The sequence below is a fragment of the Mus caroli genome, chromosome X (genome assembly GCF_900094665.2).
Source record: "Mus caroli chromosome X, CAROLI_EIJ_v1.1, whole genome shotgun sequence".
NCBI lineage: Eukaryota > Metazoa > Chordata > Mammalia > Rodentia > Muridae > Mus > Mus caroli.
The window spans coordinates 131,719,238-131,746,187 of NC_034589.1; the positions used below are offsets into that span (position 1 = coordinate 131,719,238).

Below are 26,950 nucleotides of genomic sequence, written 5' to 3' on the forward strand. Positions count from 1 at the left end.
TGATGCCACCTTACCATAAGATGAGTTTATTTTTGCCTTAGGAGAAGAGAAAAGTGAACAGAATCTGGAATAAAAGGACTCCTTCAGACTTCTGACATAAAATATTATCCTCTATATCTCAGAGTCTACTCTGGCACATTGCATAACTGTTCACACAAACAAGAATTTGCTCCAATTTGTTATCATGAACATGGATGGGATTCTTAGGGCAAATATTTCTCATTCCCACAATGGTTTATGTGTCTCTTTCTGCCATAATCGGTTGCATTTCACAGAGGCCATTACAGGCTGTTCTTTCCCTCCTGTTGTTTGACAACATTTTGCCAAAGAAACATGAAGAAGGAAGTTTGCGTGGTGGGTGTTCTGCTGCTGCCGAAAGAAAGGTGTTCAACAGCAATACAATTAGCGAGGGTCAGTGAGTGACCTGAGGAAAGTTGCAAGTACCCGATGTTCTCTGATTTGCAATGGTAAGCACAAACCGCAAAACTGTTCTTTAGCACTGGGGAGTAGTATGGGCAATGGTTGCAAACAAAGAGCAAAACCAGAAGCATCGAGATTTTTGAGCAGAGGGCCTATTGTAGACTACTTGGCTGCACACATTCATCTTAAGTCTGAAATGTCTTCATCGTCTTGCCTGCACACTTGGCACTTGCCTGGTGTTACTTTTTGGAGAGGTTTTAGAACTTTGAGATGTGAGATCTGTCTGTTTGATGTGGGTCACTAGACATAGGCTAATTGCCTCCTGTTCTAGTCCAGTTCTCTACATCTTGGTGTGACCATACTCTGTGAAGAGCTTCAATCACTGATCACAGTACTACAAATTGATACTCCCAAGTCACCATGCCTTCTGTGCCACGATAGACTGATATGTCCTGAGACTTTGTGTCAATCTTTCCTTCTAAGTAGCTTCTGTTCAGTATTTGTCACGGCATAAAGAGAACTAATCCATCTTGTCAGTCTTTTATTCTGCAGGTAGTGGAGTGGAGAACAGAAAGTAATGAGAATTTGTTCAGAATAAGAGATTGAGATTTTAAGGATGGAGTGGAAGTATTTAGAAAGCAAGATAGGAAGAAAGAAGAAAAGTAGAAAAAGGAGGGAGAAGAATAGCTAAAAGCTATTCCAAGCAGGAAGACCTTCAGCTATAGTGGCTAGAACAGAATATACAAACAGAACTCTACCATGACTGCATGGAAAGATTACCCAAGGAGCTGTAAAAAATGCCAGGAACTGGTTGTCACCCCTAGAGATTCTGATGTAACTGGTCTGAGGTGAGGCCTGGGCATCAGGAATTTTATACTTTCTACAGACACATCTAATTTGACCACGAGGTAGGGAATCATAAACAAAGAGTTTTCTATTTGGGGCAAGAGGTAGGGGATGATGGTGTGTGAATGTTTCTACTTTTTATAATTGTTGAGAATATATTATAATTGTAGCATTTCTCCCTTCCCTTCCCTCCCCCTAACCTTCCTTGTTCTCTTTCACATTTATGGGCTCAGTTTTCATTGTTATCTCGTGCAAATATCCATGTATCTTCCTGCATAGAACCTTCACAGTCTGTAGCATGGCTGTTTTGGAGTCCATCCTCTGACCAAATAAAAGAAGTTCAGGAGCCGGGCTGACCTCGTAAACTGGAGCATAGAAGAAAAGGCATCAAAACCTTGGAATTGTAAGTGAAAGTGGAGCTTATCTTAAAAATTAGTTGTAAAAAGGCTGCTTGAGAGGAGAAGAAAGGCCAAAAAAAAAAGTGTTTGCTAGAAGTGTGTTTTGCTCAGTATTTTGGTACTTCTGACTTACTAAGTTGAAGGTCTGAAAACACTGTTCAACTTTTGAGGTCAGTCTAGAAGATTATTTTTTCCATTTGAAAAAAGCTCCTCCATTCCAGACCCTCTCCCGGAAACTCCTCCTTTCCTTGCTCTTGTCTTTAAAGTAAGAGGACTTCACATGGTCTCACTCATATAAGGAATCTAAAATGCATATCGAATGTAGAATGTGTTACCAGGGGAAAGGAGGAAGGGATGGGGGCAAAGATGAGTCCTAAGTCTTACTTAGACAGAGGCAAGAAGATCTGGCACACTACTGATTATATCCAACAATAATGAAGTACATATTGCACTTATCTAGGAGAAAGAATTTTGATGGTGTTGACTACAGATTATAAATGAGGGGGCAGATATGGTTAACATGATTTAAACATGAAACAGTGCATACATTATTGAAATACTACATGGTACTCCAATAACTGATAAAACTTTATGTATTAGTGAATTTTTAAAGGAAGGATAATGGTGTGGGGATGCTGAGAAGATGGCTCTGCAGTTAAGAAAATATATTGCTCTTGCAGATGATCTAATTTGGTTTTCCAGCTCCTGTGTTTGGTGACTCACAAACATCTGTAAATCCAGGTCTATATATGATAACTTCTTCTGGCTTCATGGGTATAGTACCTATGCATGCTCCTTTCTTAATGTATGTATGTATGTATGTATGTATATAATGTGTTTATAAATATATACACAGTTGAAACTACAAATGAAATCTTTAAAACGGAATGATTGTATTGGGAGAAATGAAAAATTTTAGGGTCCAAAAAGAATTTTCAATGGGTATTTTGGGTTCTAAATGTTCTGATGGATTTGTGAGCTATTACCTTTGGATGAAACTGGGCAAAGGACACATGGGATTTCTCTGTATTATCTCTTATAATTGCAAGTATAATTATCTGACTCTATAAAGAAATTTTGTGTTGAAAGGTGTCTGTCTTCAGAATGTATGCTAACCCACATAATCAAAATCATTATATCTTAATCACTATCAACCCACAGCCCTTAGCCAGCTAGAAGAAATTTTTAGCCAATGTCTTTTCCAAAACATTAAAAAAGTTTAAATTAGCTATATTGTACAAATTAAAAAATGAGAACATCTTACATTAAAATTAAAGAAGCTCAAAGTCTATGTCATTTAGTAAAATTCTATTCAGTTAGAATAGACATGTTGACAATTTTTTTCCTGACAATGTGACTGACTGTAGGAAGAACAGTGTGGCTGTCTCTGCATAAATGTCATGGGCCATGTAGCCACAAAAGCATCTCCTGCAGCAGAACCTAATTGAGGACTGCCTAAGAGACCAAGGGTTGCTTGACACAGACAGTGCCAGTCAATCGGGAACCGTTGTTTAGAAGAGATGCTTTCTTGGCACCAATTGAGTGCAGGTGGAAGGTATTAAAGGAGCTTGCAGCAGTGTTCAGATGAGCTTGCTGCAGCTCCTGGAGTCTGTGCCATTGATTCTATGCCACCCCACCTCCAATCCCCAAGGGCAAGTAGGGGTCGGGCAGCAGGCAGTCCAGGGAACAGGCAGCAACTGACATGTAGATTTTAATCTGTTTCATGTTGTTTCAATAAAGTACTAGCTAGTTTTATGTCAACTACACACAAGCTAGAGTCACTGGAGATGAGGGAACCTCAACTAAAAAAAAAAGCCTCTATAAGACCAGGATGTACACACGCCTATAGGGTATTTTCTTAACTAATGATTGATGGGGGAATGTCCAGCCCATTGTGTGGTATCATCTTTGGGATGCTGCTCCTGGGTTCTATAAAAAGCAGACTGAGCAAGCAATGGGGAGAAAGCCAGTAAGCAGCACTCCTCCATGGCCTTTGCATCAGGTCCTAACTCCAGGTTGCTGGCCTTTTTGAGTTCTAGCTTTGACTTACTTCATTGATGGACTGCTACCTGTAAGTGTGTAAGTGAAATAAAACTTTTCATCATCAAAAATTGCTTTGGTCATGATGCTTCATTATACCAATGGTAACCCCCAATTAAGGCATGGTTATACCAAACCTTTCACTAGCCTAATGGTAAATTTAATGGGGAGTAAAACTCAGAATTGATCTTCACACATATTTTATTCTATCTTATATACCCATTCGCTCAACACATGTATATTTATGGGGTGTTTACTATGTGCCAGGTACATAGTTTTCCATTACTACAGATGCTATGTGTTATTCAAATCATATTCCACAATAACAATCCCCCTCAGAACAAAGGAAAATCTTTACTCATAATAAAGTGGAACCATCTGGCCACTGTGGTCAACCAATGCCAAATGTTTGCTCTTCTTGCTACAATCCTAGATTGAGTCATCCCTTATTGAAGTTTAGAAGGAAGAATGAAGCTGATAGATAAGTTATGGGGGTTCTGAGTAGCATACATGGAATAAAATAAGGAGAGAAAATGAATAACATCTACCAGAAATACTACTAAAGTGCTTTCAGTGCTTACTGTGGAAGCCAAGCAGAATAATGTTACTGGGACTAAAGTTTTGAATGACATTTAGTGACAGCCACTAATGCAGTTGCTCTCAACTTCTTACAAAAACAAAATCCTGGGCTGAAGGGAAGAGGAAACCAACAACACAAGAAACTGAGACTGTGACCATGCCTTGTAAAGATCTGTATAGTATCTTTCTCTAAATCCGACAGAGTTGGGACGAATAAAAAAAAAATTTTTTTTCCCTGAATGTGAGAAGTCAGTCTCTCTTGTGGGACACATATTGCTTTTGTGAGATGCCCAATGCACTGGTTTGCACCTCGTCCACAATGCTACACTAAATCTAAAATAGCAATATCTAGAAAGCCATAGCATCAAGTAAAAAAGCAAAGCAAAACTATGTCCTCTCATTGCTGAAGCTTTGGGTATGGTGTTGGCAGGATGTGCTATGCAAGTCCGAACTAGACACTGTGATGACAGTGAAGCATAACCTAAGTGACATGGTGATGTTTGCAACTGTCACTCAATAGCAGCTTTGGTGAATTCCTTCATCATGCCCTCTCTAGTTATGAAAATAGCCTGCTTTATAATTACTTAACCTACTGTCTTGTTTCCAGTTTCTAAGGTTTTACAAAATCACTTAATTTTATTAATTATAAAACTAATTAATACTATGGAAAAAACATGAAATAGCAAGAAGATAGAGAAGTCAAATTCTGCTTTTCCTCATGCATATTTCTATCCCTTTATTACTTTTCTTATCATAATGATATATGCTCTTTCAGATAGTTCTCATGTATACATTTTTTAAAAAGCACATACAAATTTTACATTTGTTTTATTATATCTGATTTTTTTCTTTCTGTTATCCTACATTTAGATAAAACTTCACATTTTAAAATTATTACTTATTTAATGTGTGTATGTATGTGTTCACACATGTACAATGGTATGTTTGTGTGTAGAGGTTAGAGGAACATTTAAGTTGGTTCTCTCCTTTCACCATGCAGATCCTGAAGATAGAACTCATGTTTGGCTGCCAAGGCCTTCTGAGCCATCTTGTCAACCTGTGTTATATTTTTACTAACAATGTTATTATATACCAATAATTAGGTGTATGTAGCCAACCATACATTGATAAATATTTATGTTCATTTGATTTAAACTTATGTAAGCAATGCTGCAATGGGTTTTGAAAATAGTTCGTACGTAGGGGGTTCATTGAACACCTGTTTGTGTGCAATGACAAACACCATTGTACATTGGAAAAACTTTTATAAGTCCTGTTATGTGATTCATTCTTTGAGCTAGAACATTTTCTTTTCAAATTTTAAGGTGTTGGGGTAACTCTTCTTAGACAGTCATTCTTAGAGGTGGTATATTTTCTTAATTGATTAAACATACACTATTACTGTATATAGGAATATACATGAAAATATTAAATATAATAGATAATATACCTACTATCATACTATATTATAATACAATGTGTAATATAAAATTATATATATATATATATATATATTATATATATATATATATATATATATATACCCACTTATTCTGAGATTTGTTCTAACAGAAATTAGGGGAGAATAATCTGGCCCACAGTTTTTCTTTTCTTTCATCTACCTGACCCAAGATGTCTCAGGTTTCTAAGGAATCTGACCAAAAGGATAACGTGGACTATGTTAAAATGCCACAGAAAGTCTTCACTACTGAGAACAGTCATGGTGATTGCCTTCCTCAGAAAGTACAGGCTTGTCAGGTCATTCTAAGAGAGTCCCAACTTCAGACATAGAAGGTCATGGCTGCATTGTGTTCCTGTTCGTGCCCCAATTACCAATGATAAATGTTTACGAGTTGGTGATGAAATCATTTAATTTTTCTGAGGAGGGAGAAAATTGATGTTAGAAGTGGGTCTTCTTTTGGATTTGACAGACTAATAGCTATGGGGGGAGCAAAGCTTGGCCAGCTACTGTCGAGTGTGGAAATGTTGGAGCTTGTCACACTTACTGCTTCTCTGTTGGCAGGTTGCCTGAAGATATCACCATCTGCATGTTCCCACGATAATTCTCCATCCCCTGTTTATTAAAAAGGAATAAAGAGAGAATCACATATACATGGAAGGGAAAATGATCATTTTGATGCAGCCACATTTTTTGAAGCCATGTTTCTAAAGTTCTCAAGGCATTTTAGCTCTTGTGGCTACCCTTCAAGAAACAGCACTAGACAATTTCTCTGGGTGGGCCTCATGATTCAAAACAACTTAGAAGAAAGTTATCATTTTCTACATAGATCAACTGGTAACATTATCCAGAACTTGGAATATAAAAGGGGAAATAATACCTTTTTACCTTCATATAGTCATCATCATTGCTTTTGCTTACTTTATTCTAGTGACAGTTAAGTATTTTGCAGATTGTATTTAACTTGTGTTTACAGTGAGTTTTGAAATGTTCATTGGTCAAGACTTAAGTTCACCATTATGTCTCTGAGAAGCTATGAATTGATTTGAAAGGAAAAGTAAACTGCTATGATTAGAATATTTAACACAAGAAATATCCAAAATGCTGTCTTTTTTTCATATTTCTTTAGACATTTATATATGAGAGCTCTACTTACAACATTTCCATTCTTCCCTTCCCCTCTGATTTCTCCAATGTCCTTCCTCATTTGCTATCAAATTAATGAACTCCTTTTCTTTAGTTATTATTCTCTCTCTCTCTCTCTCTCTCTCTCTCTCTCTCTCTCTCTCTCTCTCTCTCTCTCTCACACACACACACACACACACATTAACACCAACATGTACAGAGACCTACACAGACAGATAGGCAGGGAAAATTCTAAAAATCACATGAAAGCCTAATCCTAAATAAAATGAAAAATTCAGAAGGGGAGTATCATGCCACATTTCAAGCTATATTATAGAGCTATAGTAATAAAATGACATAGCATTGTCTTTTATGTTGATCTGAGACACCTTTCTCTAGGTCTATAGGACCCATTCTTTGCACAGTAACTCCCTATTACTAAATTCTTCCAGAAAAGCCGCTGTTTTGTTTTAAGGCAGGATCTTCCTGTGTAGTTGTGGCTAAGCTGGGACTCACTACATAGCTTAGGTGGTTCTGGAGCTCATGACACTTCCTCTGCCTTCAGTCCTGGAAGTACAGGAGAGCCTCACCAAACCCAACTAAGAGTGTGTATTTTTAAGAGAAAGATGTTACATTAAGGTTTTGTGAAACATAAGCATACAAAAGATATAGATATTCATTAGTTGATTAACACAAAACAAATTGGACAATTTTTCAAGGAGCTTTGGTTACTTATGACCACACAAGCATATATGTAAGTATGTGTGTGTGGATAATGTATATTTAATATATATTATGCTAAACACCAACAAGCTATTGAATAGGATAACACAGACTATAGAAAAGACAGAGTTTTTATCTTTCAGGATTTTAAAACTTTGGAACTAAATCATAACATGTTAACTCATTCAATACATTAAGTACTAGTGAGAAACATTATATACTTTTTTCAAACACTGGAAAAGGCTTGAAGATTGTTTTGATAGCCTCCTATGTTAGTTTTGCACATGTTAAGATTACAGGCTTGACCTACAGTTCCTAGATCATTTACTTAGTATCCTCCACCTTTAGAAATGTAGAGAACTTCAGACACAAATTGTCCATGTGTTACAAGGAACAGATGGAGAAACCAAAGCTCAGAGAGTAGAAATAGCTATTCATAGTTAACCAATGTTTATGAAAATTAACACCCAAACTTCAGGCAACATTCCTGAACAATCATGTTCATCCTATAAGAGGATCGTTTACTCTTAGTCATTTGTGACTGCATCAGCATCAAGTGATGGAACTGGGAAACCTCTGAACCCCCTGATATTTCTTATCCACTTTTTTCCCCAGAGAACTTAGAAGTGCATTACACTTTAAATATTTTGTTTACTTTCTGTTTTCTCCCATTATAATTCCACAATGAAAATCAAGATTTTTTGCATACCCTGATCATTGATGTAACATTACTACTGACAATAGCAATTAACACATAGCATTTATTCAGCTTTTACTACATGAATGAATAACAAATCATTATAAATATTTTTGACTGCTAAATGTTTCTTGGTCCTTCATGGACAAACTGTAAGTTACTTAAAATGAGAGATTGTGTCTCAGATTATTTTTGTATCTTCTTGGTCACTACTTTCCAAAGTATGGTCTTGTCATCATCTGGGAATTTGTTAGACACTCAAAAGTTTGGATCCCACCCCAGACCTACTGAATCAGAAAATATGGGCTGAGGGCCAGTAATTTAGGTTTTGATGAACTCATCAATCGAGTTGGATGCATACAGGAATTTAAAAATAACTGGGGTGAAACAGCTGCTATATTGTTGAGTGCATATCAGTCAGTGGCTTAACATGTAACTGAACTTAACTTCAATAAAAATACCAAATTAAGTGTGTGGCTGGAAGAACAACTTTCTTCCTGTGTGGATGCAGAATACAGGAAGATAGACAATGACTATATGAAGACCTATGTGGAAACTCTGGCTGACTACAGTGAGAGTTAGGTATGACTGGAAATAATACTGAAGAGTCAAATAACACACCCTGAATGCTGAACAAGTGGAAAGTCTGATACTATGGCAACTGAGAGAAATCATGCCAGGCCCTTGCCCTCAAGATGTTCATGCTGCATTTGGAAGTGACTGGACATCAGTTTAAGATATAGTTTAAAAACATACAAAGATCAGCAGCTAGAAAAACAGCTTAGGTCATAATGAGTGGGAAGATGAACAAGTCAGATGGAATCATGAAAAAGCATCTTAAATGAACTATGTCCCACTATTTAGAGGTGGCTTAAGAGTGTTTACAGGGACACAGGGACACTGATGTGGACAGAATGCCTCAGCTGAAATAAATGACATTTGCAAAGAAGCAGCACTCTGGAAACAGCAAGCTGCACACTGGAGGAAGTCAGCAGGCATGGTTTGAAGACAAATTTCAGATTGGGAAAAGAAGGGGCTGGTAATTGGAGAGAAGGGGATTGGGAGCAGAAGGAAGGTGAGAGTAGGGTGTTTTTGAAGTTAAAGAGAGGTTGTAAATGGGGGAATAAAAAACAGGTTGAAGAATTCACTTTCTAATCTGCTGTTAATTTTTAGATAGAGGGTCTTTTAGTACAAATGATACCCCAAGAAGCTTCTTCAGACACCAGAGTGTAGACTAGATTGGGATCACTACAACTACAGAGCACCATCAGGAAGCAGCTATGGGAGTGAGACGTCACAGGCTCTGCATCCTTGTACACTACTCAAGGAGGAAAGCTGAGGCCCATGGTTGAAGACCAAGGGAGAACTGGTAGTTAATATGACTGTGGAGGAAGAAAGCAGAGAATGAAATGATTGTCAGCCTGAAAATCTGGAGAGGTGTTCAGTGTTCTTGACAGTGACTGAGTAGGGATAAACTGAGATTTTTTTTGGCCCTGTTTTAGTTGGCAGTGTTAGGTCTGAGCCAAATGAAGGAAGACCAGAGAGGAGATTGGAAACTAGAAAGGGATTTACCAGCAAATGGTAAAATGAAGTGTAATAAAGATACATGATATGGCTCCAAGCCAGATCTGAGTAGCTGAAGAGAGAAAATAAATTACAGAAGAAAAAAATCACAGCACAGCTCTCTTCATCAAATTCACTTTTAATGATTTTCCTGACTGATATTAGCAAACAAGTGGTTTCCTAGCCTAGCTATCTCCAAAGTTCAGTTTTGAAAGGTACTGGAGTTTTGAAAGGGTTTCTCATTAAAGAGCCTTTAAATACTTAAGATCCAGCCAAAATGCAGAAGCATTACAAAAGCATGCAGTCACAACTAGACAGAAACTTAAGATGGCAAAGCAAATGAGCTAAGGCAGTGTCAAGAATGGCAGCAGAAGATTAATGCCCTGTAAAAACAGGGTGAGATGAACATGCCACTGCCTGTGCACTTGCAAATGGGTACATGTGCATAAAATGAAGTATCTTACCCACTCACAAAAGTACTCAAGCCATTACTTCTCTCACACACACACAAACACACACACACACACAGACACACACACAGACACACACACATACACAGACACACACAGAGAGAGACAGACAGAGAGACAGAGAGAGATGGAGACACAGAGAGACATAGAGAGAGATGGAGTGACAGAGACACAGAGAGACAGAAACTCTTTACTATATGCAATATTCCTTCCTTCCTTCCATAAAATATATCAGAGACTGCTAGTATTTCTGCCACCTTTGAGATTTAAAAATCTTCAGAATGATATAACCTAAACTTTTATCACTTTAGTAAACAGCTGATAAAGGTTTCAACTCTTCAGTTAACATAGTTGACAACATTGGCAGACTGCAATGGTTTTTGTATGTCTAAAACTAGCTATCTAGACCTGGTTAGTGTCTGTCTAATTACTAAAACTAGATACTGCATATTCATTTAGAATCTTAGCTCTAATATCGTGGGGAAAATAGGCATGAATATCCTAAGAACCTGCCTCATTTTCCCACTTCACTGAACAATTTGTCTTGAGTGATATGAGTTTTTTTTTCTTTCAACCACTACTTTGAAAAAGAGAACAGTGATTCTAATGGAGACAGATGGATTCTAAGTTAATCTGAGAAGAAACAAGGTGTAATTTTAACCATTTTTTTAAACAAAAAATGAAAAACAACTCTAGTGTAGTCTATGTCAAACAATATTCATTTAACCTTAAAATCTAAATGTGTTGTTCATTCAAATCTCAATTATACTCTGAGTGGTACCCTATGGACTGGAATAGCTTGGCTTTCTGGTAATGGGAGATATGGAAAACAAGATTTTGAAAAAGAAAATGGTCAAAAACTAGGTTTAAACTCAGACTCTTTAAAGCTTACACGGCTTCCATTAATCTCTGGTTTGCTTGAGTAGATCAAAGAAGCAAATTTTGCTCTCTCAAAAGACTATATGTACAGTGAGATTCTGATAGACCTATGAAGATAAGCCCCAACAGAAAAGTATGTCAGTGTGTGGGCATTTCTGAACCACTTAGGACATCAGAAGTACAATGGTCATAAGGCCCCTTATAGTTAGGCTAACCTAGTTTTATTGTCTCTTTTTATCTGTCAGGCACAATTATGATGACTTCATCTCTCGATTTCTGAAATGCCTGTTTTAGGTGGTGAATTATATAATCACTCTACTCATCATTAAGAAACGAATCATCAGGGTCAGATGCGGTATTTCCAGATTTTCAGAGGAATGAGTTGACAGCAGAACAGTGGCAGATAGTGAAAGAACTATTGAGGGAAAATGGAAGATCAAGTCCAGAGAAAGCAATTATGAGAACTCCACCTGCTATGTGCAAGGCAATTACCCAGAAAGATGAACAATGCTTTCATAAAACCACATTGTGAGCGTGAACCCATTTGTAGCTGAGTTTCAGAGGCATAGATATGATAAAGCAACCAGTAAGGACCTGGTGCGCATGACCAACACTTTAGTCTTTCAATGGTGACATAGCTAAATATATCCAAACTCGTCATTAAAAATGGGATCATGGCTTCCCAGAGTACCATATATATTATATATGATATATAGTATATATATATATATTATATAATATGTATAATAATTATATGTTATATATACTATATACTATATGATATATATGATATATATAATATATCATATATAATATATATTCTGCCTAGAGACAGAATCATCACATAGACTAAATTTCTCAGTAGCCTCAGAGATAACAGAATTCTCAAAGTTGCTTCATTTCCTCAAGTTGAAAGGAGGCATATATTAAATGCCTAAGAGAGCGGAGTGGAGCTGCAGAGTCTGGCTGCACACCCAAGCTTTCCCTCTTTCTGCATGTGTGACTTTGGACAAATCCATCAACCTCATTGTGTGCCATTTTTCTTATTATTAAAACAGATGCAATAATGCCTACCTTGAAGTATGTTGAAGAATAAATGAGTTAGCATATATAGAAAATGTTTGGAACAGTGCCTAGCACATGGAGATTATCAATGTGATCACTGTTTATTACCCTTCCTCCATTCCTTTCTCTCCATTGATTTTTCCTCCATCTCCTCAAAAACAGCTGAGATAGACTGAGTGGGGGAAAAAAAACCAAGCTACAGTGACTCCTACAAATGTATAGGTATTTAACAAAAGAAAGAGTTTAAATCAACTAGGCAAGTAGAGCCTAATAAGGAGATAATTTAGCCCCATACAGGAAAAGGAACATTTTGTTTCTAAAACATCAGATGCTAAGGTTCTGGACATGAACACATATACACAGACATACAGCCATAGATACACAAGATAGAGGCATATACACATATGCACATACCTATACATACATATGATACAGGAGATGGCTCAGATTTTATAAGCATGCTTAGGTTCTTTCATAGTTCCTTACCATTTGCTCATGTTGGTGACCAAGAGGTCAGACTGATTCCTGTAAATAGGTCACACTATTCTAATGTGAGCAATGGACACATCCGCAGCTAGAGGATTTCTAGAAGTACTTTAAAAAAGAATGAGGCTAAAAAGTGACTTTAATCACCCATAAAGAAATAATTGCTATAAAATTGCTGTACTAGGAATCTGTCATTTTTATAACTACACTAACACAATCACGGGAAGAAAAGCTATACAAAGAACAAACAAAAAACAAACAAACAAAAAACCCCAAAGAAAACAAACAAACCTCTACAAAAGGGTTGGAATGTTAATTACCCTAACAGAATATCTCAGATGGCCAATTAGAATACTTGACTACTAAACTCAATGGTATCCCATCTACTGTCCAAAGGAAGCAATAGCATAGAAATGAGATACATGCCAAAAGGAACATGATGTCAGAAGAATGGGAGTCCTGAAACAGTTCGTAATAATGTAGGGATGAATTCTGAGAACAATGAATGGAGAGAAAACAAAAACAACCTAGAAAATTTCCATGGAAGGTAAAGGTTCTAGTTGGGAGTTGGGGGTGAGGGAAGGGCAGGCAACACTGGAAAAATCTCTAATATGGTTGCATATTCCTGACCAGAAGTGATGCACTGTTAAGAGGATAATACTGACAGCGCTCAGACTTTTGCATAGCCTTGAAAATGTGGCATTTCAATTGTTTTCAAGTATAGATGAGAATACACTAAGTTAAGAATGATTTTATTTCAGTACAAACTTTTAAGATGGAATGACTTTTAAGACGGTATGAGTCTCCATTGTTAACTGTAGAGATGATAGTTAAGGGATGCATTACCTACTCATTTCGGAAGGAGAAATGGAAAGCTGCTAGTGAAGAGGCATAAAGTTTTGCTTACACAAGATGGGTTTTAGCTTCCAAAAAAATTACAGTGCTGGAGATAGACCCTAGACACGTCCACACGTCAGGCAAGCGCTCTATCACTGAGCTATAGCCACAGCTCAGAGTTTGCTTTTCAACTAATGTTTTCCATCGACAACATATCCTTCTGGGCCAAAGTAGTAATAACCCAAGACTGATTCAGGAGGCTCTGTGTTTCTTTCAGTTCTGTTCTGTTCTGTTCTGTTCTGTTCTGTTCTGTTTTGTTTTGTTCTGTTCTGTTTTGTTTTTGAGACAGGGTCTCACTATGTTGTAGTTTTGGCTGTCTTAAAACTCAGACTTCACAGAGATCAGCCTGTTTTCTGCCTCTTGGGTGCTAGGATTAAAGGCAGGTGCCACCATGCCTGGATTTTCCTTCATTTTGAAACCTAATAAAACTTTGGAGCAATGAGCTTGGAATGAGCAAGATGATGGGACCTGAATTTGTAATCGTAGTTTTTGTAATTGTGCCTGTCTTAGATTTTATGAAACCTCATCAGCAAGCTAGATGGCCGATACTTTGCTAGGAGAACCAGGTAAGCAAAGATGGTCCTTTACTTACAGAAGTGCCTGATTCAGAAGGCAACACACACGAAACGATGAACAACACAAGAGAACATCAGACTATTTTAAATGCTAAACTCTTTTGCTACAGTTTAGATGTTTGCCCTTGTCAGAGCTTACATACAAATTTGGTTCTGATGGTGTTGAAAGGTGTGGTTTGGAGACCTCTTGTAAGAGGAGGAAAAAAAAAGCAGCTCAGCTTCTCTGTACTCTTTCTTGCTTCTGGAATTACTAGTTTTCTATCACACTTTTTCCCCCCATGGGTGGGGAAAAAAAAGCATTTCTAACAGAAAGAGTAGCCCAATCTCAAATTTCCAACCTCTAGAACTCTGAGGTAAACCTCTTGACTTCAGAAATGACATCGTCTCAGGTATTGTGTGGTAGCAACAAAGGATGGACCATCATGTAGGGATCAGGCTAAGATCTACAGTTAGTTAAAGAAGGAGGTCAATATGTCTGATGCACTAGTCAGAGCTATTAGAAGTGGTGTTTCAATAACTGCTGATAATTGCTCAGCAAGGGGAAAGGAGGGAGAATTGTAGTAAAGAAGGGCTTCAGGAGGAGAAGGATAAGAGGGCAAAGGGGGTGATTATGAACAAAATTTACTATATGAATTTGCCAAGTAATTAATAAAAAGACTATTCAAAAAAAAAAAACCCAAATCAGTGGTTTCAGCTCTGCTCCTGAAAAAAATGATTACATTCTAATAGGTGAAAAAGAGGTATCATTTAAAGCTTGTGGTGGGAAAAGTGGAAGAGAGATATGTGGCACAAGGGAAAATGACATAGTCTGGGCCACAGGACCTGTCAATGAAATGGGGATGCGTTGCAGGCAAAGGAAGGACCAGATTGTTTTAAAGCCTTTACAAACAAACCAAGCTCTTCAAAGAGGTGTGATGGTGCATAATCCTAGCAGTAGGGAAACTGAGGCAGGAGGATCACAAATGTGAGGCAAGCCTAGGCTATAGAGGGACATTCCTTTTCAAGCTTAAAAAACAAAAACAAAGCAACAAGCAACCCTGTTCATTCACCTACCCAAACAAGTAACAGTGAATTAAAGTATAAGGGACCACATACGATGTAGGACAACAGGGTGCGGAGGGGGGCCAGAATGGATCGCAGTGCTAGCTTCATGGTAGCATCAGAAATTAAAAGATTCACCAGTTCTTCTACTTTTTTTCACCCTGGAGTGCACAAGTGACCTGAAACTCACAGGAGTTGATGGAAGGGACTTCCTCCAGGGATCCCAGTCCTACTATCTGGACCAAATTCTCCCTTCTTTCAGGTACTGACTTTTAGAACACCTGCCCTTGGTGGTATATGATATATATTGTAAGTTACACGATTTGAGAAAGAATCCATGGGACTAAGATGCAAACCAAACAAAGAGAAACCAAAAAAGAGAACCCAGTCATGCTGACTCCAGAGCCCCAAATTAGTAAATGCCTCACTAGCTGTTTGTGACCCATTTACAGTACTGTGACAAGAATGTCTCTTGGTGCAAGACAGTAAAGGAGGAAAAGGAACATATATGGCACATGGTGTTGGTAAATCCTCTTAAAAGGAAGTTGTATTGCCCACCCTTCTCTGTAAGGTCTCAATCTACTCACTTCACACCTGGGGGGGGGGTGTTCTCATCTCCTCCATCTCTCTCTTCATACTCAAAGAATCTTGGCTGTAGATATCTGCTTCCATTCACTCACAAGAACACTGTCAAGTAACTACTATGCACCTTGCCCTATTTTAGTACTAGAGAGAAAATGGTGGACAAAAATAGGCTTTGAACTTGCCCTTAGGACTTTTTCCTTTTTTTGGGAAAGAGAAGAATTTAGCATTTAATGATGTTTTTGTGGTGGTTACTAATTGGAGACATTGGAATCAGAATGACTAGGCTCAATTTTTGATTCTGCCTCTTAGTCTCACTCTGCAGAAGATCACTTAGGGTCTCAGTCTCCACTTTGTAGCTGTGGAAATAGGAATGAAACAAGTTTCCACTACTGTTGTACAGATCAAGTGAGTTACTCCACACTTAAGCACTTACATACTGCCTTGTACGTAGTAAGTGTTATATATCCACACAATGTATAAAATACATGATTGCGTTTGAATACATTCAGCAGCTTATCCCAAGTTCTTCTCCCTTGTCCATGGTCCAAGTACATAGCCTTCCCCTTTGACTTGGCAACATAGGCAGGAGACGGGAAGCCGAAATGATAAATGGTGGGGGGAAAGCTGGGTGTGGGTTTAGTTTGAGGTCTGCCTTCCCCATATATGGCAGTAGTACAATCTCTGAAGAGATGTTTTCTTCTGATAAAGTTTCCCTTATGGGTCTAGCGGCTGTTTTCACTATGCTTCCAGTCCAGATGAGGTTTGCTGAGGTGCCAGCAATGACACACACCCTGCCAACACTCTCCTGACTGTCCCAGGCTCACAGACATGTCTAAACAACTGAGGCTGGGGCTGAGATTCAATCTGAGTCTGGGATTGCCTTCTGACCCAGGGAGAAAGGCGAGAATTAGTGTTTGGTGACAGTGCAGACAGGCTGTTTCAATGGGGCCCTTTATATGAAGGTTTGCAAGTTCAGCACTCAAATGGTTGTTGTTTTTTTTCCTTCAGTATTTGGCCTGCAGTTAGGGTGGTCAGCATAAGGAAGAAGTGTCTGGGTTCCCTGCTGTGTGAGTAATATGCTTCTACAAGATACACCTTTGTACAAACATCATTTCAACAGATAAAAATAACTAGGTGCTTCAGAAATGGGAACTTCAAAGGCATTTCAAGCACATTATATACAACTGAAAGATGTAAAGAAATTGGAGGCACAGAAAAAACAATTTTTATAAAAGTGGGGGATTTAGTCTTTATAAAGAAAGATGAAAGAAAATGGTGCATTTAGGCTAGAGATGCCAAAGGAAGAATTTAATGAATTGTCAAGCATATGAAGGGACAATACATGATCAGTAATAATGAGCTTTCATCTGCTGCTTCTGAGGACTCACTAAAAGGGAAAATTTAAATCATGACAAGAGAATTGAAGACAGTCAGTGCTAGGATCTGTTCCCACAAGAAGGACTAGAAATAAAGCTCTGTCTGTGTAGATTAAATAAATAAAAGGCAAATCTATCAAACACGAGAAGAGTCAGTTCTACTTAACTTCAGGATAATTGCCACTTCTTAAACAATCACTCTCTATGAGGTCTTATCCTAGCACTCTATGGCATTGCAGTTAATCTTTACGACCACTGTGGGTGGCGAATATCACATCCTTCATTGTCACAGCTGAGAGAGCCCAGGCTCTGGGTGGTTAAGTGTCTTGTCCAACGGAACTGTGTAGATGGTGGTACTATAATGTCAAATCCGTGTCCTTCTGTCTTGAGAGCCCATTTGCTGCAGCATATAGCTTCTTTGATGAAATAAACTCTATTTCACAAAGTCTTTCTTTTGTTAATTGTTCGACAGTTTATATTTCTTGTATCCCCCTTTTCAAATAAAATAATCTTAGCCTAATGACGGAATTAGAATGAGCAGATGGCTATATCATCAACCTCATGCACATCTCTGTGCATACTGGACTTTTGGACTTTAGGCTATATTAAAATTAAATGGGAACAAAGGTCAAAGGACAGGAAAGGGCATGATATCTCAATTTCTATGGTCAGAATCAAATGTAATAACAACACTGTGGCAATGCATAGATACACACCCATGTGCACACCCTGAGATACAGGTAGGGAAAGATGCATGACCTTATTGAAGCGAAAAATATAATTAGACTGTAATCAAATCCACATTGACTTACAAGGACAGGGAAAGTAGTATGTTGCAAGGAACAAGTATACACTGGTAGCAGAACAATTACTTGACCAACAAATCAGATATTAAAGTTGGTTACATTTATATCCACTCATCTTGGTTTCAGACTTTCAGAAAGCTCAATGTCATTACACAGTGCAGACAGTAAACTCTCCTTGAGGGCTGGCCTCAGTGATCTTTGGAGTATTTTAACAACGTGCTGGCCCATACACTACATTTTTCCTGAAGAAACAATGATGGATCGGTTTAAATATTGACTGTTGAGTTCTACTCCAAGGTCATTGGAGTTAGTGATCCAGGCATGAATCAACATGGTCCTCATGAGATGGAAACATTGACAACCAGAGCAGAGGACAAATGTACAAACTCAGGAGAATCCAGGAATTGTGCTTAGAATTATGTTAGAAATATTGGTATGTATGATATATGTGAGGATAAAGACTTTTAAATACAGGTATAACATAGTTAAGGACATCCTTCTGAAAGATTAAGATGGAATTAAGGTATATGGCTCATCTCTCTACTTTATCAAGGGAATCACAAAACCTTTCCCTCTAATTCAGTGCTTCTTAACTCTGGTGACATGTTAGAATTACCTTCTTCTGGTGTGAGATTAAGACCACCATGAAAATTCCAATGTACGTCCATAGTTGAAAACAATGTGGTAGATATATATCACATTTGTCTACTCTTCATTATCGATTCCTCAGATTATGCAAGACACTACCCTAGACCCCTTATTCCATTATCCCACTTAAATACCACAACCATTTTCCTTACTGTAGAGACTGTTAGGCAGGTTGATGGTGGTCAGGCAGCTAGAAAAGAGCCATACTGGGCTGAAACGGAAGCATCATGATCCCACAGGCTGCACTTAGAACAACTCTGCATTGTGATCCCAGAGCAAACGACCTCCCTCCATGTTGGAAAGGTCACTCTCCCAACCTTTCCTCCTATATTATTGCCTCCCTTTACTACAACCTGGACAAAAGAGCCACTGAGCCCTTTTCAGTGGGACCATGCAGTGCTCTTGCTCACAAGATTCCACTGGTTTCCCAGAGCACTAACAACTTGCATGTCCTAACTTCTGTTCTTCTCCTCAGCCCCATCACATTTCTTGCCAGTTTCAGCCACAGTTACCTTATGCCAACCACAGTGTTCCTCAGACTCCTGGAATGCTCCAAGCACTTCCTTTTCTGGGGCTTTAGAACTATTTTTCATCACTGTCTGGAATTCTCTTCCCCAGGCTCTTTGCATAGATGGCTACTTTTCATCTTTCATGTTTGAGTTTCAAGATTCTCTATCCAGTGCCTTACTCACAACTAAAGCATAAACCTCTGAATTTTAAAATATACTTTTTTATTTATTAGCTTAATAATATTTATACTGTGTATAAATATTTTCTTGTTTATTTATTTTTACCTTCTCCGATGAAATGTGAGCTCTGAAAGGGAAAAGAATGTATCTTTGCTATGGCTGCATAGGTTGTGTCCTGACCCAGGGTGACAAAACAGAAGGTATAGGGACTTTCTGGAAAATGACAATAGAGTGTCCTAAGTATGGGGTTCCTTTTTGTAATTCATGGAAAGATAACAAACAGTCTAGCAATATCTCATATGCATTTATTATATGCATAGCCTCGGGCATGGTTTAGTTTTAATTTAGCACATAGGAGATGCTTAATACATTCATTGATTGCGTACAGCTAAAGAAGAAAACATTACTTTTGCTACTGGGAAGGACTAGAAAGGCCTGTTGGGAGATTTGGTAATTTGAGAAGAGGCAACAAAGGACAAGTTAAAGGTGAATGAGTATGAGCCCAGGAGCCTAGAAAGGAAATACAGTACCACGGGAAGGCCCCAAATAGACACCAATGAAGAAAAGACTAGTTTGAGGTGATGATGAGTCCATTTGTTATATAATTCAAGAGCATTTCTATCAACAAAGACTGAGAGACTGAACAGATATTTTGCTTTTTCCTAAATTCTGCTACTTAGGATGGCAGTATTCAGATCCTTGGGATATAGGACACTTACCTCTGCAGACTCGGCAGCAAGAATCTGGAACAGAGACTGGGAATGCACAGGTCAGTTTGGGGCAAGTCTTGAGACCACAGTATACATTCCCCTCCTGCCAAGGAAAAGGAATGGGAGAATTACTTCTAGATGATGTGAGCTAAGTATTTGTCAGGAATTACCTCAGTACCAGGGATATAGTGGGGACTCAGAACATGGCAATGCTCTCTCTCTTAGAGTTAGTTTTAGACTCCTCTTCATTTCACTGTGCACTATTTCATTCGTCACTTCCTATCTCTTCATGAAAGAGATGAACTCTCCAAAGAGTTCACAATCTTTGTCAGGTATCCTGGCTCAAGGAAACAGTGTTCCTGGAGGAATGTTGTCAGCCTCGAAACCCTCACAATCCTCTTCCTCTCTCTTATTTTTTACCATTTCTTTGGTCCTTGTCATATCTCAAGCTGGCTGTAGAGAGTGGATGGAAGTGAGACTTTGTGCTCTAGCAACTATTTAAAAAAATCACCAGTCTTCTTTCAAAACCAAAACAGAGTATTTTTGTTTCCAGAGCTCAGTCCCATGCTAAGTAAAGGAGAGGAACCATTTCACTTCAGAGTTGTATCTGTTATTTAAATGAATCCAGTTTTCTAAAATATTACCTTTTAAATGTTATCCCTTAAACTTTGTGGTTTGTCCTTGGATACACGTGCTACTAAGACCAGAAAGGCCATTAGAGAAACAGTGTCACAATAATATTCTCCCACATTACTAAGATACCTATACCGTGTTTTCCCTAAAAATCCCAACTGGAAGAGATTCTATCATTTCTCTTGATTATCCAATGTTTATTGCCTCTGCTGATTAGTAAAGATGTTTCTAAGTTCCTTCCAGTTTCATTTTTGTTTATCTTTTTGTTGTCATTTCTGAGGCAAGTTCTTTCTGTGCAGCTCAGCTTATTCTCAAACTTGAGGCAATCTTCTAGCCTCGCCTGCTAATACTTTATTTTCTTAAAAGCATACTATTTTACTAACCCTGAGAATTTCATGCACGAATCTAATGTATTTTGATCATATCCAACTTTCCCCTAACTCTCCCCAATTCACTCCCATCCCCAACCCCTCCTAATGTTTTGTCCTTTTTTTTTTTTGAAAGCCACTGAGTCCATTTTTACTATTCATATATACTTAGAGGCATAAGGAATATTTTCCCTGGAGAATGAGTCACCTACTAGAATCCATGTCCTTAAAACTTATGCCCCCATTCCCAGAGTCCACTAGCTCTAAGAATCCATTGATTGTCCCTCTTGTTCTTCATTCTACATATGTACTCTATTTTAATGTTTGGTCTAACATTCTGTACTGAACAATTAGGAATGGATTTAGTTGCTATACTTTATTTATATATCATACACAGTGACAGAGAATTGGAATCATTGTGATCAGATATTGACATAATTCTCTCTTTGCAGAAAATTGGGAATGACTACCTATTAGTAATAAGATGAAAAGAATATAGATATGTTCCAGTGATGAAGTGCCCTAGAAATAGGATAGGAACAAAGAGATGCCAAGTTTTCTTGCAAACTGGATCAAGTGGTCCTAGAGCAATAGTAGTGTTGTACCTATGGCATCCCTAAGACTTCAATAGCTATGAATCCTTTAGGTGAAGGGCTAGGTGGTATGAACACTTAGGAAAAGTCCATGCTGATTAAATCAAACAGCTCATCTTTGCTCAGTTTAGCACTCTTATGGCTGTAAGCCTTGACTATGATTGATTTGGACCTCCTTGACACTTGTTGAAAACTTGGACAGGCAAAGAGGCTTACAATTTCAATACAACTCATCTTTATTCAGACACCTTCTAGTGTCAGCTTCAGCGAAAACACAGATGCAGAGGCAGCTATTTCCCTCTCTGGGGACGTAGTGGCAGGGCCATTGAGAGGCAGGGTCTTACCGAGCAGCTACACTGACTGCACTGATTGGGTTGCCGGTTCTGAAAGAGCCCTTCAGCCATGAACAGTTCTCCATGTTGGTAAGTGGTTCCATTGTATTCGCATGACTTGCTGGTCACCTTATTGTTCCCTGGTGGTAAGGAGTCTTCTGGAACAGAGTGGAGGGGGAAAACAAACAAACAAACAAACGAACAAGACATATCAAGTATTGGCATCACTGCAACAAACTTCAGAAGTCTTGACAGCAGGTGGGGCAGTACTACACGGAGGGAGATAAAACACAGTCCTTGCACCAGAGGTTAAAACAGCCATAGAAAAATCACAGCTGACCATCTAGTCTTCTTAGAATTCATTGAACACTTGCTATGTGCCAAGTACTACTGTAAGCAGTAGAGAAATCAGGACAAGGCCTTGCCTTAATAGAACTTATGCTAGGTCCAGCATGGATAAGATATTGACTTCCCTAATAGGAGTCCATACTACCATACTACTAGTATTCTAAGGCCTTCTAGTATTCTCTTAGGCCTTCAGAAGAATCATCTATTGTCTGTTGTAACTGGTCTGGAAACAATATCCCTTGTAATGTTTTATATAGGTTCTCATGTATTCGCATTAACTTCTACTGGTCTCTGTGGTTGTTACTTATTAATTCCTCCACTGAGACAGCCTTCAACTTTCACTCTTTTCTACCTGCTGAAGTCCTTGCCTATAAAGGTTCAACTCTCCTCTCTTTTTCTCTGCAAGGTTGTGCAAAGACTCCAGCTAGCCCTGTGGACCTCTCAAGGCACCTGATGTTTAAAGCACATAATCTGCACCTTGAATGTTACTGGAATGTGTGTCTGTGGACTAGGGTCACATAGCAAACCATTACAAAGAGGCTGCAGACACGTTATTGAAAGTGAGATTTAGAACCACCTATGCCAATCATGTTAGGTTCTTACCTTCATTTCTCAATGAAGAGAAGCACATCATGAGATTGACTTACGCGAAGTAACAAAATTAGTAAACAGCAAAAAGAAGACTCAAAATACACTGTGTCCTGAAACTAAATTTCACCTTCTGTCAGCCTATTTACATGTGTGTATGCATTATTTCTTGAATACTGAATCAAAATCTTTCATGTATTTCTACTTGACAGAGTCTAGCACACAACTGTCATAGAGCAGACAATTCACTCAGTGAGTGAGCTTACAGGGAATGATCTCTGGAACTTTTTCACTGGGTTTTCTTTAGTATATTCTGTATTGCATGAGGATGTATGCTCTTGATCTCTGCCTCTGTCTCTCTGTCTCTCTTTATCTCTGTCTCTCTCCTCATATATACATGCACACACAGAGAATATACACTAAAATAATAATGATTATATTCCAAGGTCACTAATCATTGATGTATGGAACGTTTTTGCTATAGGATGGTGGGAAAGGTGAAATAGCAGGAGCTGTGGGTTTCTTTAGAGAGAGGCTTAGGGAGTAGGGTGATTTTATCGGCAAAGAATACAAGGAATAAGAGTCCACTTTATGTGGATAAATTACACATCACTATAACTGTTAAAAACAAACTGACATTCTCAAGATGTGGTAAAAATGATAAAGGCTAATAATAACAATGCCTGTCATCATTATCATAATATAAAAATAGATAACATTTATTGAGTCCTAAGTGGACATTATGCATGTGGAGTTTTTAAGTACATTATTTCATTGTTTTTCAGCCATAACTTTCTGATGTATACATGATCATGACAATTTTATATATGAAGAAATCAAGAATTAAGAAATTTAATGACTCGAGTTTGTAGCATAGTTCAGTGGTAGAGTGCATGCCTTCAAATTTGATGTGTGGCACCACAAAAAATAATTTATCTGTCCAAGGACACACAACCTGTGACTGGCAGCACCAGGATACTGACTGATATCTGATTCTGAAATTCCTTCTTATTCACTACCAAGAAAAATGCCAATCACTTAAAACCCATGGCAAGCAAAGGGTCATTTAATTAAAACAAGACCACAAACCAACAAACCATGAGAGCTATGTTGCCTTACTGTGTCCTAAAATGCCCAGAAAACTGCACTTTTCATCAACTTCAATGATTTGGCTAAAAGCTCAGTTTTCTACTTTTCTGTATGTTGATCTGACCTTGACTTGTTCTTCCCTCCAATTTAATTACTTATCCATGACCCTTAGAGCATGTCAGGATAGTTTCTGAATTTTGTCTTAAAAACAAGAAAGCTTTAAGAAGGATTTTATTTCATACTAATTGACTTTCTGTCTGGGCCATGAGTCCCTGGCCCTGCCCATGTGTGCATACAAGCCGACAGCTGCAGCTGGCAGAAATGAGTGGAACTCTTTGGGGGAAAGGACAGGAGCGGGGCCATTTTCCCCCTGGGTTCTAATTATTCCAAATCTCAGCATTTTGTGGTGAAGGAAACATACAATGACCTACAAAACAATATTTGCCATGACTCTCACAGAAGCTGGTATATCTTTGGAACACACACACACACACACACACACATGCTCACAAAACCTTTGGAAATATTTAGCCTCAAAAGAATGTGGCTTCATTTCAACTGGGCCTTCAATGGCACCAGTGGCAGGGTACCTGCACAGATAAGTTTCCTACTGGATGTATAAGCTTTACAGTCTCCTTTGCAGTCTTATGAGTAGTATGGCACTGGAGTCTACTAATCTACTCAACAGAATATGGGGAGGCAGCAGAAGACAGGGAGAATAGAAATCAAAGCAAACGAGAGAAATAGTCAAGCTTCCACCAATTATTAAGTTACAAAACGCTCACAGTATCTTTGGTTTTACTCTTCTAATATTCTTAATGGTTTGGAGGAGAGAATTGTGAAAATGAAGTCACAAATAACCCCAAAGTATTTGACACATGTTACAGAGCTGCTCAGTAGGAGAGTAGACTCACAAATAGTTTTTTTCTGCCTTCCAGTGTGCGTTATTTTCACAAACAGGTGCTAAAGTCTTAGAATAGTATCTATGAATCATAAATGCATCCCACTCTCAATTCCCTGTCATGTTGCATAAGCCACTTTTCCTTGTTTGTGGGGTTTTTTTTCTATCTAAGAATGGGGCACATGTCTCAAATCTCTTCTTAAATCTTTATAGGGCCAACACAGCATGCCTCCCAACCACATAAGCAAGAAAAGCCACCCCAGTCTCTATCCTCTCCTTTCCCAGATTTTCTGAGGTGGCTGGGCTTTGAACCAACTATCTTTGGAACATATTCAGTGCTCCTAGCTGAAAACTGGCAGGAAATCAGTGTAAACCCAAGCTGGCTCCAGGACCCCTCAGGAGAATACTACAATAAAAGTATCCAGGCTGCATAGCTTCTAGTCTCACTATGTCCCCTGTTTCTACTTAAATTCCCACAAAACACTATGAAAAGTAGTGGAAAAAAGACACCATGAAGAAATCAGACCAGCATTGAGACATATTGTTACAAATGGGCTAGAAAAGAAACCATTTCCCTCGCGTTACACAAGGAATGACCTTATAAATGAACAGAGCTATATTTTCTGAGATGCTTAGAGAAGACTTCCTTACTTTAAATATTTATTACTACTTTTGCTCTTACTGAAGTCTAAAATACTGCTTGCTATTGGAGAGTTATCCTGCTGCCTAAGTGGTTGTCACTTTGCAGTTAGATTTTGCAATCTAACAGTCTTTCCGGGGAATCAAAACCTTCCAGAACGAGGTAAGCCTCAGGAGGTTGTCACATGTCTAGGAAGGCTGATACTTATAAAATTCTGAAAGCCCCTGCCCTTTTATATTTAAACAGTAAACAACGGAGGAAGAGAATGGAGGAAGAGATGCTGCTGACCACATAGTGGCAGAAAAGGGATTCCTGGACTTGCTGCATTGCATGCAAGTTTTGCAAAGAGATCCAAGGATGTGGCTTTGGTGAGTGTTGTCACCCATGTTGCCTTTCTTTTTTATTGTTGATTTTTAAAATATATATTACCAACGCCTTCAAGTCATCTCTGCTCCTGTGAGTAAAGCTTTACCAACACTCCTGTTAGTAACCTCAGTGAGAACTCATCAGTTGATCAAGTTGAACTATGGTATAATTGCTGCTGTGTTCCACTGTGGGTTCCTTTTCTGAGGCAGATAGATGTGTATGCATTGAATCTTCCTAGGAAAAGTCCCTTAAGCTAAGACACTACCATTGATATCTTAGTGAGAATAATCGTGTCACAGTCTTTTATTTCTTTTAACCTTTGTCTTTGTCTTCAGAGTGCCTGGAAAATGTTACCCAAAACTCTGTAGTACATCATTCTTTTCCTGCCTGGTACTATTGTTCTCTGAACTCGCTGGAAGTCAAATCCTTCATGCTGGTTGCTCTCTTCCCTATTCTCCTCACCACCAGGCTGCTCTTCTCTTACTGAGGATATTCTTTTTTTTTAAAAAAAGATATTTTCTTTATTTACATTTCAAATGCTATCCTGAAAGTTCCCTATACGCTCTCCCTACCCTGCTCCCCTACCCACCCACTCCCACTTCTTGGCCCTGGCATTCCCCTGTACTGGGGCATATAAAGTTTGCAAGACCAAGGGGCCTCTCTTTCCAGTGATGGCCGACTAGGCCATCTTTCGATACATATGCAGCTAGAGACAAGAGCTCCGGGGTACTGGTTAGTTCATATTGTTGATCCACCTATAGGGCTGCAGACCCCTTCAGCTCCTTGGGTGCTTTCTCTAGCTTCTGCATTGGGGGCCCTGTGTTCCATCTTATAGATGACTGTGAGCATCCACTTCTGTATTTGTCAGGCACTGGCATAACCTCATACGAGACAGCTATAACAGGGTCCCTTCAGCAAAATCTTTCTGGCATATGCAATAGTATCTGGGTTTGGTGGCTGATTATGGGTACTGAGGATATTCTTGGCTACCCAGAAAAAGCAGTCTCTAGGTTAG

At 38.6% G+C, this 26,950-nt stretch overlaps 1 protein-coding gene across 2 annotated transcripts in view; it reads right to left on the bottom strand.

Annotated features, from left to right (window-relative positions):
- Positions 1-26,950, bottom strand: part of Chrdl1 (chordin like 1) — a 105,370-nt gene that overhangs the window by 16,959 nt on the left and 61,461 nt on the right. Inside the window, exons 5-7 of one of the 2 annotated variants that reach the window (XM_029472938.1) lie at positions 22,016-22,161; positions 20,087-20,180; positions 6,290-6,357 (exon numbers count right to left, since the gene is read on the bottom strand). In XM_029472938.1, coding sequence (XP_029328798.1) covers positions 6,290-6,357; positions 20,087-20,180; positions 22,016-22,161 — 308 coding nt within the window. The remainder of the gene's footprint in view (positions 1-6,289; positions 6,358-20,086; positions 20,181-22,015; positions 22,162-26,950) is intronic. The other variant, XM_021153494.1, reaches the window with a different exon arrangement.